The sequence below is a fragment of the Asparagus officinalis genome, chromosome 4, assembly GCF_001876935.1.
Source record: "Asparagus officinalis chromosome 4, Aspof.V1, whole genome shotgun sequence".
Classification (NCBI taxonomy): Eukaryota; Viridiplantae; Streptophyta; class Magnoliopsida; order Asparagales; family Asparagaceae; genus Asparagus; species Asparagus officinalis.
Genome location: NC_033797.1, coordinates 144,171,131 through 144,187,769, shown reverse-complemented (window position 1 = coordinate 144,187,769; position 16,639 = coordinate 144,171,131). Strand labels below are relative to the sequence as shown.

Sequence of the window (16,639 nt, the reverse complement as noted above, 5' to 3'; positions counted from 1 at the left end):
GCACTCTATAAGAGAAGAGAGAGAGAGAGAAATGAATGAAGAGAAGGACCCCCTACTTTGTATTGGGATCCCCTCCTCATTCATTTCTCTCTCTCTCTCCTCTCTTATAGAGTGCCCATGAGCACTTTATAGAAAACCCGAAGTATATTTAATTCGTCAATAATGTAAGCTAATTATACTAAACTGCTCATAACTTTTACTGCTAATGTTACCCACTTTAATTTAAGTAAGATAAAACTCAAAATTAAAACTGTGATAATTGTAAAAAAGTTCCTCATTTTTATCGTTTCTCTATATATAAAAATGAGAGTTCTATAATTATCTCATTTTTATTTTTCATATTATTTACTTCTAACATTTTCCCCCCTTTTCTACACCCTCTCTCACTCCAAGAATCACCCCCCAACATCAGACCACACCATCAGCTCAACAGACTCTCTTCTTACTCCTCCTTTATATGCTATTTTATTTTTAATTAAATATTAAAATTACGTAATTAATTTTAAATAAAACATATTAGATCCATAATTTATTTAAAGATAAACTTTGATATTTTTAAAATTTATACTATAATAGTAATTGAAGAAGTAGAAAAGTTAGCAAATTACTAATTATTGTTATTATTAAGAATATCTTGTAGTCTAACCAAAAGTTATCCAACGATAATTGACGTAATATTAAACGGTTGATAGTCAATATTAAGTTCAAACACATAAGTATATCATCAAAATGCATAAACTATATATTTGTCGATCGTCACAAATTATCCCACATCAAATAAATTACTGAAACATACCACTCCAAAAAATTAATCTCAGTTACCCCACTAAAATATCTCACTTTACATTAAATAACTGCCCCACTTCTTGCGAATAAGTTCCGAAAGGTAGGTGAAAAGCGTACAAACATTGAAAAGACACGATTTTTATTTTCTATATATATATTTTTCGGCAGATATCTGAAATTTAACCGGAAAGCAATTTAGAGAAACGAAGGACGACGTTGATGTCGAAAACAATTCCTATTATGAATAAATTGTCACTGTAGGCCCAAACAGAATTTTAATTACCAAAATTGACCGATTTTTTTTTAATTATCAAAATCGATCCGTTTTATGCCACGTAGGCTTAATCCAATTTCCTAATTATTCGGGGTTGTCAACCCCGACTGTTTAGGAGTTGTTAAACCCCGATCAGAAGCCTTAAAACCCGGTTTAACAACTCCTAAACAATCGGGGTTTGCAACCCCGACTAATTAGGAAACTGGATTACGCCTACGTGGCATAAAACGGGTCGATTTTGGTAATTAAAAAAAAAATCGGTCGATTTTGGTAATAAAAAATTGGTTTGGGTCTCCGGTGAAAATTTGTTCTTCCTATTATTTGTTTTCCTGAAATTTTGAGGAAACGCGCCTTTTAGAATATTTCCCCAGCAAGTAGTATAAAGTCTTGGTTAGTTTTAGCAAATAAGCGAGGAGAAAAAAATTTGAAGGGTGGCGGTCCAGAAAGTAACTCGTCGCAGAGAGAAAGAGAGGGAGGGGGTTAAAAAAAAAAATTAAAAAATAAGGAGGAGGAGAAAAGAAAGGACTTTCAATCTTTGATCGCCTCCTCTCACCTCCTTTTCCCATTTTTTGGATGAAGGGCACCGCCCCCTTCAACTGCCAACGGTCATCACCAAGCCACCGGGCTCCTCACAACACCCAGAAGCAGGCAGAAGCGCCGGAGCCTCGCTCTGTTCTGGATCAGACAGCAAGCCCGAGCCCAAGCTCCTCCCTTTCCGCCGGCGTGGGCGGCCCTCTCGGACAACAACCACCACCGCAGCCACCACCACCGAAGCCAACGGCAGCCCGACTCCATCAACGGGTATGAGCATTGGGCCTCGGAGCTGCACCCCGTTCTCCCCCAGCCGGGCTCCTCGCCGCCGACTCCTCCGACGACTGGGAGCGCTTCTCTCCGGGGCGTCGCCGCGCGGCGACGCAGCAGCAGACATTCCTCAACTGGATCACCGGCGATGACCACGGCACCGTTGACGGAGAGGAGTGTCGGCCCCGGATTCCAACACCCGTTTGCTGCTCCCCCTCGTCCTTGACGGCGCCAGCGGCCGCCCCCTCGGTTCCCAGTTGCCTCCCGGTGCTCAGCAGCGACGACCCCTCCTCGTTCTTCGTCCGACCACCACCATCAGCTCCGGCAATTCGACCCTCTCGCTTCGCTCGCCGGGCCCGGAAGCCCGCGACCCGAAACGCCATTGCTCGGCCCCGCAAGCCCATCAAGCCCCAGCAATCCGTTGTCCGACCAGCTCTTCAGGGCTGGCCGAGTCATCGAGCGCGGCAACCTCTTCGCGCGCGCGAGATATTGGCGCGGCTCAATCAGATCTACCCAACACCCCTGCCGGGTTCAAACCGTCATCCGATCCGCCTTCATCTTCAAAGAAGCCATCGGTGTGCTGCTCTCAAGGCGGCCGCGAGGCTCGGTTCCGTCAACCCGTTTGATGTAGTGCTGAAGCTCAGTTCATACAAGGCGTTCTGCTGAGGTATCACGACTGCTCACTTCACCAACTTCACTCTGCGCCCAACACTCTTGGAAGAGTCGGTGGTTTCGACGCGAATCCACATGTTGACTTCGATATCGATGGCGCGGCGGCGGCGGCGGCGGCCATTGGTCGCTCCTTTCATTCAGGAACGTCGGGCCATTCGTGCGATCCGGTGCTCCCCCTTCCCTCAAAATCACGGCTTTTGTGTCAACTTCATCTTTTCACCCCCTCGAGCTCCATCTAACCCGCGAAAATCTCATACACTTCGCTTCCGAGCTCAAAATCCCTTTCGAATTCTCCTTCTTCGCCATTGAATCCTTCGACCCAAATGAACTCCTCGCGGTCTCCACCTCTAACGAGGCAATCGCCGTTAACCTCCCTGTTGGATTTGACTATCCTCAGACGTTTCCCATGATTCTCCGACTGGTGAAGCAGCTGAACCCTAAAGTTGTGGTCTCGGCTGATCAGGGCTACAATCAGAATTTCATTCATTTGTTTCATCCCCTCGTCGTTCTTCTCGATTCAATAGATGCCTCAGGCTCGGGTGCTGATATTGTGAACAAAATCGAGAGGTTCTTGATTCAGCCGAGGATTGAGAATGCTGTATTGGCCCAATACAGGACTGCAGCAAAAATTGCTCCTTGGAGAGAGATATTCGCATCGGTCGGATTTGTGCAGGGGCAGTTCAGTAATTTTACGGAGACCCAGGCCGAGTGTTTGCTGAAGAGGGTTCAGGTGAGGGGGTTTCAAGTCGAGAAGAGGCAGGGGTCGATGTTTCTTTATTGGCAGCGAGGAGAGCTTGGATCGGTCTCAGCCTGGAAATGTTGATTGAAATCGAGGGAGAAAATCTCAGGCATGTATCTTTGTTTCAGGGTAAAACTAGTTTCCTTTCCAGGTGACATGGTCATTGGTAGTGTTTAAGGATTTATTATGTTTTGATGTTTATGTGATTGTAAAACTTGAGCAAATGTTGAAAAGTTTTAACTGCCCATGACTTAAACTTAGATTTACATTTTTTGTATGTGCATGTAATTTTTTTTCTCCGTGTTTGTTTCAGTTTATGTGCATATTGAGTAGGCATTATAGCGGGCTTGAAGTGCTATTTGGTTAGTTGCTTGCAATGCTAATAGAAAAAGAAGGTAACACAAGGGGAACTTGGATGTTTGAAGAAATTGGCGAAGGAGGTCGTGTGTAGAAAGCCACATTTTCCTAGGATTTGTAGTATATGGCGCCGTTCAATTCAAATAAAATGGAGACAGAACATTTTTGAATTGCAATGTATTGGAATCAAGACTGAATACATTTTGGGAGGGAGAGTAGGAGAAGATTTTAGCCTTGAATATTTTCAGGAGTACCTAATTTGTATCAGTCATGAGCTTCCACGGTCTATTCCTGGTTTTGCGGGGGTTATGGTGGGGAAATAGGAAAAAAGAGTCAAATTTTCGTAAGGAAAAACTTTATGTGATAATACTAGAATTGAACATTATGAATCCTGAATCGCAGCGCAATTGTTTGCCAGTAAAATTCAGAGCAACTATTGGTCAAAAGGGCAGAGAACTAGATTTTACCAATCCTTGCTCCTATTTATTAGAGGCTTAAAGAAGAAAGTTGCCTATGAAATATACAGAGATAGACACGAGTATGCATACGATAAAGAGAGCAAACTACGTAAATCTTATGAATGCTGCTCTTGTTTGAAGACTTAATGTAAACCTGAGCAAAGATATCTGTTTTTTCGGTTATTGGACTCATAGAAAGACATTGTGAAAATTCTACCATGAGTCCTAGTCATGCAAGAATTATGCAAGTAAGGAGAACTAAACTGCTTAATGTCTTTAAAAACAAAAGCAAGAAACAGTAACAACACAGTATGGACTAGGCAATATCCGTGTCATACAGTATCAAGTGCAATTTTCAGATATGTGAATGCTAGTGTGATGTTGCAGATACAAGAGTGCTAGAGGCGGACGTGCAATAATAAGACCAGGAGTTTGGTACTTGATTACAGTATTCCGTTAATCGATTATCTTTTGTTTCTGTTATTAGTTCATTTCAGTTTCTATACCTGGTGCATTTTACCTTACTTCCAGCTTTGCATATACATGAATTGAAAATCGCGAATGGTATAGGTTTATGTTACATGTACACGATTTTTATGCTCATTACCCTTTGACATCTTTGATCTTTTACCTGCAGTCATACTCTGCCTGAGTAACATGAAGCGGAGATCTCTATCCACCATTGATTCTACAATCTTTAGAAGAATTTTTCGAAAGCGACAAGCTTATTAGTCCCATATTTGCTTACTTTTGGAGGTTAGTTGAACTCAAGTTTTAAATTATGAAGACGGTGACTGACCTTGCTCCCTAACAACATTAGAAAGTAGGATCATTAGTTATCTATTCAATGATCCAGGCAAAGTCATCAAATCCATTGTTTTTCTCATGCAAGTCTTCCTTGTTAATGCTTGTTTATTTCCTTGTTAATCTGTACATTGAACTTGCAATGTAGCAAGTACACCCGATCGATCAATCAGGTGGCTGATATGCCACCTACCGACGTGGGCCCGAGCCCTCGTTTCCATGTACCTTGGCAATAAGATGGATGATGAGATATTGGTATTGAAATCATATCAGACAAGTCTCTACTAATTAAGCTTCATCAGCTTAGTTTAGTAGTGTAATCACATGGTGTGTGCCTTTTTCATCACATGTTAAGCTTAATCATTATTTCGTTCATCGTTTCATCATGTTATGAACTGTGATTGGTCCCAAATCTGATTAGTTTATCTCTCTCCTTCTTCAAGTTGCAGTGTTGAGCATCTCCAACAGCTTCCCCATTTCCCACTTTTGGAGAATTTAGTTAGGTTTTTGGTCCAACAGATTCCCCATCTCATTCCCCAAAATAGGGATGGAGGAGAAAAAATAGGGAAGCTTCCCCAAATCTGCAGCATTCTCTAAATTTTTGGAGGAAAAAAAAGATTCTTCAAAATGGGGAAGCTGTTGGAGGTGATGTATAAATAATTTGGAGAATATAACTTTTGCTCCCCTATTTTGGAGAAAATTTTGGAGAAGCTGTTGGAGAAGTATAAGCAAGTTTCTTAAGGATATACCCTTTCTTTGTTCCTAAAGATATTCAGGTTCAGTTTTAAACACGAAATTTCAAGGTCCTCTCCTCTTTACAAGAGATTCAATTGTAACTTATTTATTCCTTGTTTTGGATATTAGCAGATCGACTCGCAGACTTACCAGTGCTGTGAATATAGAATTGGGTTAATTGCGGATGGTAAAGGGGTTCTATCCGCAATTAACCCTGTAGAATTTGACATTTCTATCCTCACTTAAACAGGTTTATAATACAACCTCCTAGTTTGCCTTCCTAAAACTGATGCAGATTTAAATCCTTTATACCTCTACTCCCCAAGCAGCAGCGACGGGATACACACCTTCATTTAGGTGCTCTGAAGATATAAGAGGCTCGTGTTTTTTTAACTGAAAGTTAATCAGAACACTACACCAATGCAATCGCCAGCTTTAAAATTTGTGTTGAGACACGTATACGAGTTTCTTTGGCACTTTGCCCCCCAGTTTATATACAGGTGCAGTTTGTCTCCTTAGTGAGATGTAACCAGTTGCATAGAGAGCACTGAGACTAACAATCTGGTCACTGTGTCTCCTTCCTCTCTTCCGTCCTCATTCTTGGTTGGATGGATGGAGATATCACCAAAGTGAGAGAGGGACCACTGCTCATACAATGAGCAGTGATAGTGCCAGTTGTTATCAACGCAGCAAATGCTCTGTGTACAAATTCGATTATTTATTTATTTTTTGGTTCTTGGATTTTGTTTGTGCTTTCTAGTGTTTGATTTGGATAAGGGTTTTGCATCAAACAAGAAAAACCAAAATCAAACGGTTAAACGAGTCGACAGATGACAAGTGCTGCTGAAATTATAGACAAAAGAGAATTTTTTTTACAAACACATGACATTTTGCCAGTGGTAGAAAAGCATGTGATTAGATAATGAAAGAGGTGGAATGGTCGAAGTGATGATAAATACATTCTAAATCATAATTGATAATAATATAGTGACGGTTGTGATCATTTATGATATATAATATCACAGTTTATGTACATTACACACATTTCTACCTTTTAAGTCCAAGAAAATTATCCTTGCACATTAAATTATAAACAGTTATGATTGAAAAATGATTGTTCCGAAATCTTTTTTGTTTGGCGAGTTGAAGTAAAGACATGGCAGTGTCTAAAAGTAACAAAGAGATACAAAATTCTCTCTCTCTCTCTCTCTCTCTCTCTCTCGTCTTACCCAGCTAGTCCAAATAAAGATGTGGGAGTATTATAAATAATGTTAGGGGCACACCTCCTAACACACCACCAACCACACCCCCCCTCTCCCATCGTTACAGTAAACCGGGCCTCACATGAGATTTTAAAAATTTTAAAATCCCATGTGGGGTCCGGTCTACTGTAGCGATGGGAAAGGGGAGGTGTGGTTGGTGGTGTGGTAGGGGGTGTGCCCCTAACACCACTCGAGTATTATTATGTACAAGTGTAAATTACTAGAAATCAAGGCGACACAAATGAATAAGGACATTTTTTGGTACATGCAGTTGATGAGTGCCTTAGGGAGGTACAGTGAAGATCATTCGCATGTGAAATGAGTGGGTGGGGGTTGATTTAACGTGTGACAGTTTTCTTGGTATCTATGACAGCACAAGTTTTTTCCAAGCTAATCATCAGATGAACTTGGTTTGTTATCATAACTTGATTTGTACAAGAGGGAGGGAGATCTTTATCCTCATGTCAGAAGTTTTCGCTTGTTGAATTTTCTATTCTATGAGATACACACCACCCTCTCCTAGTGTAAATTACTAGAATTGTTGTTTGTTTGTTTGTTTTGTTTTTTTTTTAATTTATTTTTAACTACATGATCAAGGATCACTAATTATCTCTTCTTGGGACAAATGGTGACAAAGAACATTATCAAGGTTCACGCCTTTCTTTGACTTATCATCTATCTACTTTTTGGGAATATGTAGGCGGTACTTTTGGCGGTTAGAACCGACAATATTATCGGTGCTTTTCTCCAAAGTCGGATTATTTTGGGCCATGGTGCCTTGGTGATGATCGATGGTTCTTTTATAGTGAAATTTGGCGACAAAAAGGCCAAATCTTGATTAATTAAATTGTGATATGGTCCAAATTAATCATGAGATGGACCGGATCTTAATCAAAAGATTAGTAGTAGGGCGGTGATATTATTTATTACCAAAGCTTAGGATCATTTAAATATAATTCGATTGGTGATATTATTTTCACTGAAAACATCACGTCAGAAAAGCTTCTGCCGTTTTATGTATCAACGCTACTTATGATTAGGGGCTGTTTGTTTCACACTTTTATAGAAAATGATTAGCAACATGATCGACATTCAAAAGTATGAAGAGATGCACTAACTTGCCCCTGTTTATTTGTGATAAACTTACACGACCATGTCCTATTTAATCCATTATTATTATTTAAGAAAAGTTTTTTTTTTTTGGGTGTTCTACCCCTATATAAGCAAACTTTAAAAAAAATTCAAACATATCCCAAAACTGTACACATAATTTTATCCCAAGCGGTGAAATTGTCTCACTAGTGTTCCAAAGAATTAATAACACAAAAAAGTAACAAACTTGTTACATTGTCCCAATGAATAACACTATGAATAGAATCCCCAAAATTATCTAGTTACCCCCCAAATGTCTCAATGAACAGTTCAGCATCTGACCATCTACAAGTACTCTTATAACACAGCATTTCTATGACTAGCTAGCGTGCTAATTCTGGGATAACCAGTCAATCGTACTAGCTAGCATTGCTAATTAATATTAATCATTAAGGTGCTAAACAGTTTATTTATTACGCACAACGGTGCATCATATCATGCACGCATCGCTTGCAAGAGAATACTAGTTTTCTATAAATAAAAGTTCTCTGTAGGATTAAAGTCCTTAATTTCATCCTCTTCCAACATAACATATTCCTTTGGTAAAAAACTTGAAATTACTTTACCCTGTGGAGCCACCTAGGAGAGGAGATATCAGATATTTGTCTCTATCACTATCTTGCTGGTTAAGGGGCCTTGGCCGAACTCATCTTTATATATTCACCTCCGCACAAGAAAGAAGATGCTTAAACAAGGGGTACCAAAGGGAGACACATGCAAAGAGCTTTGTCTTCCTTTGTAAAGAGTTAATGATGCAAAACTTTTTCAATTTTATTCGCCAGAAGAGAAAAGGGCTCGCGTCGATGGTCAAAGCAAGACCTAATGTTAGCCCACAAAGCCTTCCGTCTCCATAAAAGGATGTTATACAACTGAAAATGTATATATATTTTTACTAGCTATGTGACTATTTCATCCATATATGCACAATAAGCATAGTTCCTACGTAGCTATTATACTCTCCTCTCCGTGCACATACACATTCTCTAGCTTAGTCATTCTTCATATGCCAGCCATATTTCCTCTTAATTTGCTTTCTCAATAACGTGTTAAGTTTCTTTTTGTGTCTTGCTCTTAATTTCTTTCTCATGCATTTGCACTTACATAATTGTGCATGTGCATTACTTTCTAGAGGTTTGAACACATATGTAGATAACCCTCCGTGAAAAAAAAAAAAAAAACCTCAATCCAGGCTCAAAAGTCTCGTAGTCCACTACCAAAAGCAAAGGCCGAATTGATCTCAAGGGGGAGTTTAATTAGTTGTTTTTTGTGTCGTCCATGCGTGTGCCACAAAAAGCATCGGCTGTCCCTTTCCCCCCACCCTTCTTTTTTTTGAGATACCTTTCTTACTCCTCTCTCTCCTCTCTTCTCTTTCGATCTCCACCCATCTAGTTTTCAATCCTAAATTTTTATGGGCGCGCGTAGAACCAACGCTAGCTAGCTTACTTTCTCTCTCTTGCACCCAAAAATACTCAGAAAGGAAGCCACAAAGGTCGAAGGTCCACATCTCATTCTTCAATAATAATGTTTCTCTCTCTTAGCTACACCCCATCCAAGCTCTTTTCTCCGGTGAAAATATTACCCAGACTCATGACTCAAAAAGAGTTGATCCTTAGGAATCAGTCAGGACCAATAGATTAGTCTAAAAAGCTCATTTCCATTAGGGGATGTTTGGATGCCTTTAGGAAACTAGAGTATTTATGACACAAAATAGAAAATGGTTATCCACCTCACCACTTTTCATTCGAGTGTTTATTACATTGTTTGGTTAGGAATCTTTGTGAATCCTAAAATAATATTATTACATTGTTTGGATAGTATAATGTAAGCTAGAGTATTTATGACACAAAATGAAAAGTGGTTATCCACCTCACCACTTTCTACAAGGTTTTGACTCTTTTATTATTTTTTTGGACACATTTATGACATTGTGTAAGCTTTCCAACAAAATCACTCATAATTTTGGTGATTTTACTTTCGGTGACACCTCATCAAAAGTTGTAAGCTTTTCATGTAAAAGAGAATTTAAACAAACAATGTAAAGTGATGAAAGCTGACATTGGGACCCACTTTTTTACACTTTCCATCATTTTACATGGTAAAAACATAAAGCTGACATTGGGACCCACTTTTTTACACTTTCCATCATTTTACATGGTAAAAACATACAACCAAACAACCCCTTAATGGACCTCTGCAACGCAACACAAAGGAAGGATGACGTTTCGGTCATCAACGAGTGATCAGTGGCGGAGCCAGGATTTTAATCCTATGGTGTCCTATAGATGCATCGGTAATGGTGGAAAATACATCTCTCTCAACATAAGCCACCAAACTATCATTAAGCTGAAAAAATTCGAACCCACGCGCGTGCTGGATTCCTTGCGAGATTCGAACAAGCGCGCATGCTGGGTTCCTTGAGACCCTTTTCCGCTAAACCATCTATACTTTTGTTATTTTTATATGTGCTCTCTAGTAGATATTCAGTTTTTACTGGTGTCCTAGGAACCCAGAGGCACCCATTCAGCTCCGCCCCTGCGAGTGATCTTAGACTTTAATTTCTGTCGTGCACCGATTGAAGGATAGAACGTCCTTGGAACAGCATCTGTTTAATGAACATTTAAAAAGTTGCTCACCTCTCCTGGTGGTCCTCCTGAAATATTTACATATGGGTCCCACAAGGCCGAAGAATTGCGTGGACGACCTTGGTTGCTTCCAAATGAGGGGCTAACTATTCTCTCTTTACATCCCCCTCAACCTCATTTCCTAAGATGAATATGAGTCAACTCTAGCAATTAACTCATTGCTCTCTAGTCTCTCTCGTAGGCTTTTCTTTTAGCACATGAATGAGTTGCTTAGGTTTGTCTTGTACCATCCCATTCGTGTCTTATTCATTCTAATCAACGGCAGTGCTCTTTTTCAAACTCCTACTTTGCTTTAGGCTTATGAGGATGGGGAGGAGCCACATTGTGGGTCGTTGTCCAGGTTAGGTTTAAACCTATGCTTTCAATCTCTACGGGTCGGTCTCTTTTGTGTGGGCGGTTTGAGTAGGGATAAGGGTTGGTGAATTGGATGGATAGTTGGTTTCTCTACTATTCGGCCCTTCCAATCTCTCAAAGGAGACATTTTAGACTGTGTAGAGGTTGCAATTAGTCACAAACAATTTGGACATTTTAGACTAGTTGAGGCTGATGACCTGTACAGAAGTCATTATTGCAAATCTTTGAGCTATAGAAAGGGTTTAAGTTGACCCAAGTTGGACCCCATAGAAGCACGTCTAGCAATTTATTGAATATTAAATTGAACCAAGCAGACAACTGTTGGGGAGAAACCCCTATGCCGAGATCCAAATCCAAATCGCCGAGAAAAATAAACCAACACACCAACAATAGCACAAACAATCAAACACCAATATTTTACGTGGTTCGGCAAGATGCCTACGTCCACGGGGCAAGGAGGGGGGAGTTTTTACTATTAGAAATCAAGGGGATACAACTAGGGTTACAAATCTCTCATAAACCCTCAACAAATCAACTCTTGATCTCACCAATTGCTCCTAGAATAGAAGCCCAAAGAAAACCCCTCTCGATCGTGCCAAAGAAAACCCTTCTTAACAAAGGCCGCTACCCCGAATCGACTTTTGGGTATTTCTTATACCAAAAACGCCAAACGAACGGGTCTGGAATAACAGACCAGGCCAAAACCGGCCTACGGCGGTCGGCCATCATCGAGCCCCACCACGCGACCCGCCGCACACTCCCAGAACCAGCGCCAAAATATCAAGAAGACTTCTGCGGCTCGACTGGCCCGCGGTCCCGAGAAACACAAAGCCAGAGAACAACAACCTTCTGGTCCGAGCCGCCACCCAAATCCAGACGCCCAATAAGCTCTGTGCACGAACGCAGTCGGCCGCCGTGGTCGACCGCCAACCTGTCTGCCTGCCAATGCCTGTTGTTGCTATTTCTACAACAACAACAACGACTGCGTATGACTGCGGTTATAACAACCACATTATTACCCAGATAAACAAGTTTAGGTCATGTAATATCATCACAGCTTGTTTTTCTTGTCAATTTCGAGGTTTCTATCCACAAGGAAGAGAGAAACTTTCATATGATTTAACAACTGAAATTTATGACATAAACAGACTACCAGAGGGTCACAATGACTTCATCATGACTCCTATGGGGAACAAAGGAACGGTAGATGTAAAAAAAAAAAAAAAAACCTTAGCGAGAGATTTCTAACTGATCTTGGTGATGGAAATGTCATTTCCACAAAGATATTTAAGAGGGTGCAAACTTTTTTTGGATTTTAGGGTTGATGTTTGATGGTGGGCCCAGTCGTGCTATGCCATCCAATCATAAGTATAGCGGCTGACCAACTTAATGGGCCCATCTCTGAGAGTAACAGGCTCATCTTGATTAGCAGAGTTAGCAGTTAGGGCCCACCAATAAGAGCTAAATCATTCAGCTGTTGACCAACTTGATCCACAAATTGACCGGGGCTGATCTTTAGTTAGTGGCTACCTGGCTAGTTCCCAAACCAACAACTACAGCCCTCTGTTTTCATGCGGGGGGTAATAAACTTTTGGGTCAGGTTTTTAGCTTGACAAAGTGTAGGCTTCAAGGTTCGGAGAACCCCAAAAATCTTAACAATACAAGTGTCGCCAAGCCCAGGCCGAATATTGACAAAAATCCAGAAACAGGATTTTCTTTTAGTAGAATCGTTAATTGAAAACCAACCATATTAAAAATGACACATATCAAGTTACAGAAATAGAACACGGCGGCAGTTAAAAATGACACATATCAAGTGTACACGAGATTTTGTTCCCTCGCCATTTCCATTTTCCGTAAAGGCCAAAACTTTTGAGAGAAAGAAACTCCATACCTCGTCTCTAGATAACGAAATTTGGTCCATAGAGCTATTAATTTAAAAAAAAAAAAAGAGAATGTACCTGATCAGCAGCGACGTTTGTTCATTGAACCGACCATATTAACACGATGAAAGATGCTTCCGTTCCTTGTGTAAGAAGCCTATCTGCATTATTGAAGAGAATAGAATTTAGCTAGGAATTTAACCTTGTATGGGATAAGGAATCACAAAAGAAAAAGAAAAAGAAAAAACTTGTCTTAAAAAGACTCCTCATATGAATCTATCTATGATCAGCATGGACCGGTTGCAGTTTTAAAAATGAAATGGTTTAGAGTGTGTGAATCGAAAAGATGCATGATATTAAGCAGAGAAAGTTACACAATTCGAATCTGAGAATCAAGTGCGGATCATAGTTTATAGGATAGTCGTATAGCAAACTGACAACATCATATAATTTGTTGGTAGCATCTCTAAGTGGGTAAAAAGTGGATTTAAAACCATGCTCTTTTTTTCCGATTGCTGAGATAGATACCAAGTTAAACTCATTATGCAAGATGAAATTTATAATAAATGACAAAAGCACACATAAAAGGAGAAGGCAAACAAATACTACTTGAAGTGCATATTGGAGAATTTCAATGTGAACCTGATAGTGGCGATTTAGATGGAATGAGAAGCAAGGGTCATCACATCATGAACATGAACAACCAAGAATTTGGTTAAAAGATGTAAGAGACCAGTTGTTAGATAAATACAGAAAATGCTTAAGATAGTTAAAATCCAAGCACCAGCTTGTGCTCTGAATGATAAACGGGTTATAACCCTGCGGCTGCGGGTTTTTTCAAAGATCTCAAATAGCCTAACTGTGAGCAAGAACACTAGTGTAGGCTCATAGAAATATAGCAGCAAAATGTACATCAATTTTTCAGTTTTCATTCTCACAAGAATCGGCCATTTTATTTAATAAACTGATGTTTGTAAGATTATAAATGTCATGCATAAATTCTGGGAATCTAACCAATGAATGAAAAATAAGTAACACAATCAAAAATCCAAGAAATGACACATTACGTCATCATTAAATCTTACTCCAGAAGTAATGCCCCTGATATCTAGGACAAGTGGTAATGGTCTGGGTTTGGTTCCAAGAAGTTCTATGTTGAAGTGAAACGATTTTTTTTTTTTCAAAGAAAGAAAAGGAAGTGAAACGAAGCAAAAATCGTAAAAGAAAATAACTTAACATGTCTGTCCCATTTCCAGAGTTGGGAGTTCCCTGAGATGATGAGATCTTTCATTTTAAGAAATAGTTGACAAATTTTGATGGACAGCTATTAACATACCGCTGACAGATGACCCAGTAAACTAGTGCTAAAATCCTGGCAATGGAAAAATGCACAATATAGTGGGATTGCTATAAATCCTAAAATGTCGTTTCTTATGGGATCAAATTGGCCGGTTAGATGGTAGGAAATTTGCTAATCCTGCAGCACATACACCATAATTCTTTGCCTTCCCTTCTTTCTCCATTTCTCTCTTACAGTCTTACTCCTCTATTCAAGAGCATCTTAACCTTCAGCAATTTTAGATCTCATATGATAATACACATTCATTGCAAAAGAAACCTAGTTTTCTCTTGCCTCAACAAATTATCTAAAGATTTTACTCCCCTTATTTTAATAAGTTAACCCTACTGTACTAATAAACAAGCAATTCCATTTAAATAATAAAAAAAGCTTTAATCTAGTTACCAAAAGTTGTTTTTTCTGCTTCTTGTTGTGCATATATTAAAAAATATATATCCTTCAATGCCCATGTAGCATTGTTAGATATAGAACGATGCATGGCTGTTCTGTTCTTCATCAAGCTCACAAGACAATGTGTGAAGTATCCATCATCCAATTGGCTCAATCGGCAATGTAGTTGTTCTAATGTGTTGGTAATTTTCCATTAAAATTTTCCATTTAAGGATTCATGCTAGAAAATTTATCTATATACTAAAGATATTGGGGTTAGTAGTTTAGCTTGGCACTGTTTATTCTACAGTACAAGCCAATAGCTTATTGTTAAAAGAAACAATAAGTATATTTTTTGTTTACAAACCCAATGTTTCAACCCAATTTCCCTTTAAGTCCACCACATGAAAATTCCATCTCAAGTACATAATGCCTCCACGGGTTTGAAACTTTGCACAGCTCCATAACATCAGTTCAACGTGGTTAAAAGTAATAATAAAATTTCTATCTACAAACCCAATAAGCGAACTTTTTTTGTGCTATAAACCCAAAATTCCCCAATTTATTTTTTTAAAATTCACTCACTTAGTCTTTAAACTAAAATAATCCAATAAATTACTTTTAAACTTACTTCGTATTTCATAAATTTGTTATATTATAAGTTACAACTGTAGATAGATTATTTTGCCTATAAATCTTATCCTTATTTATTTTTAAACCTACCCACTATTAGAAAGAGTTTTTTTTTCATTATAAATCTAAAGTCGTAGATCTATTTATTTCTAATCTCACACACTTTCAAAATCACTCTTAAACTCAAAAAACTACATTGAACTATTTTTAAATTCAATTTGTAACAGCTTAACATATGGTTTAAACTGTTGTATTCCACTTTGACTTGCTAGATTTCTTTTCTAAGAATCTAGGTATGCAATGTTTTAAACCAAATGCTTAAGTATTATTTTGAGTGTTTTTTCTCACATTGTCGCAGTGCCGCAAACGGTAGATGAGTTTTTTCCTATGAGCTCAAGGTTTTATGCTCATTTATTTTTAAATCCACCCATACTGTAGAGATTTGTCCCTAAATCCAAAATATTCTAGTAGTTTCCTATACATATAAGTTGTCATATTTCACTGCAACATGTAAAATTTTATTCTAAGTGGTTAGACAGAGAAGAGATTCTATCAGAATAGCCTATCCACCTCCCAGATCACTCTTGAGAACCAAAATACTCATTCGAACAAATCTTAAACTCACTTTACATCTTCACCAGCTCATTATATGAGCGTTTCTATATTTTGTTATAACATTGTATATTTTTGCTCTAAATCCAAAGTCATACTCTTTATCTTTAAACCCGCTCATTTCCAAATTCATTCTTAAATACAAAACACTCAACCTTATTTTTAAATCTATTTTGTATTTCAAGGGCTCATTATATTTTTGTTCTAAGCGGCAGCTACAATGTATTTTTGAACCAAATATTTAATCTATAAAGATTTGTTTTTGGTTTTTTGCCTCTAAGCCCAAAGTTCCCTCCTTTTCTTTGAGGCCACTTATATTCATAGTTAATTTTTTTCTAAATGGTTAGGTGTGCAATGTAACAAGATGTTCTAACCATTATACTTAAAGTCACTCACATTTTTAAAAAGAATTTGCACTTCTAACCAAAAGTTTTACCTCCATTTACTTTTAGACCCACAAAATTTCCAAATCACCTTGAATCTAACATACTCGTAAGAATTAATTTTAAACCATCGTCTATTAGAAGTTTTGTATCATGGTAAAATGTTATATTTGCTTTTAACTTGTTTATTTTTTCTAATTTTTTCACACTAATGTCGCTGCATCGCGCGGGTCAATTTTGCTCATAAAAGATCTAACTCTAACTATTAAACAATAATATAAATGCAAGTATAAACACGTGAAATATGATTAATCAATAATCAAGGTCAGTACACTTCACCTGAATTTTGACTAATGGTAACCA

General features: G+C 38.6%; 1 protein-coding gene across 1 annotated transcript; it reads left to right on the top strand.

Annotated features, from left to right (window-relative positions):
* Positions 1,484–3,549, top strand: LOC109839433 (scarecrow-like protein 6). Its single transcript, XM_020407857.1, has 2 exons — positions 1,484–1,864; positions 2,619–3,549. The coding sequence occupies exons 1-2, from the start codon at positions 1,634–1,636 to the stop codon at positions 3,354–3,356; spliced, it is 969 nt and encodes a 322-aa protein (XP_020263446.1). The 5' UTR covers positions 1,484–1,633; the 3' UTR covers positions 3,357–3,549.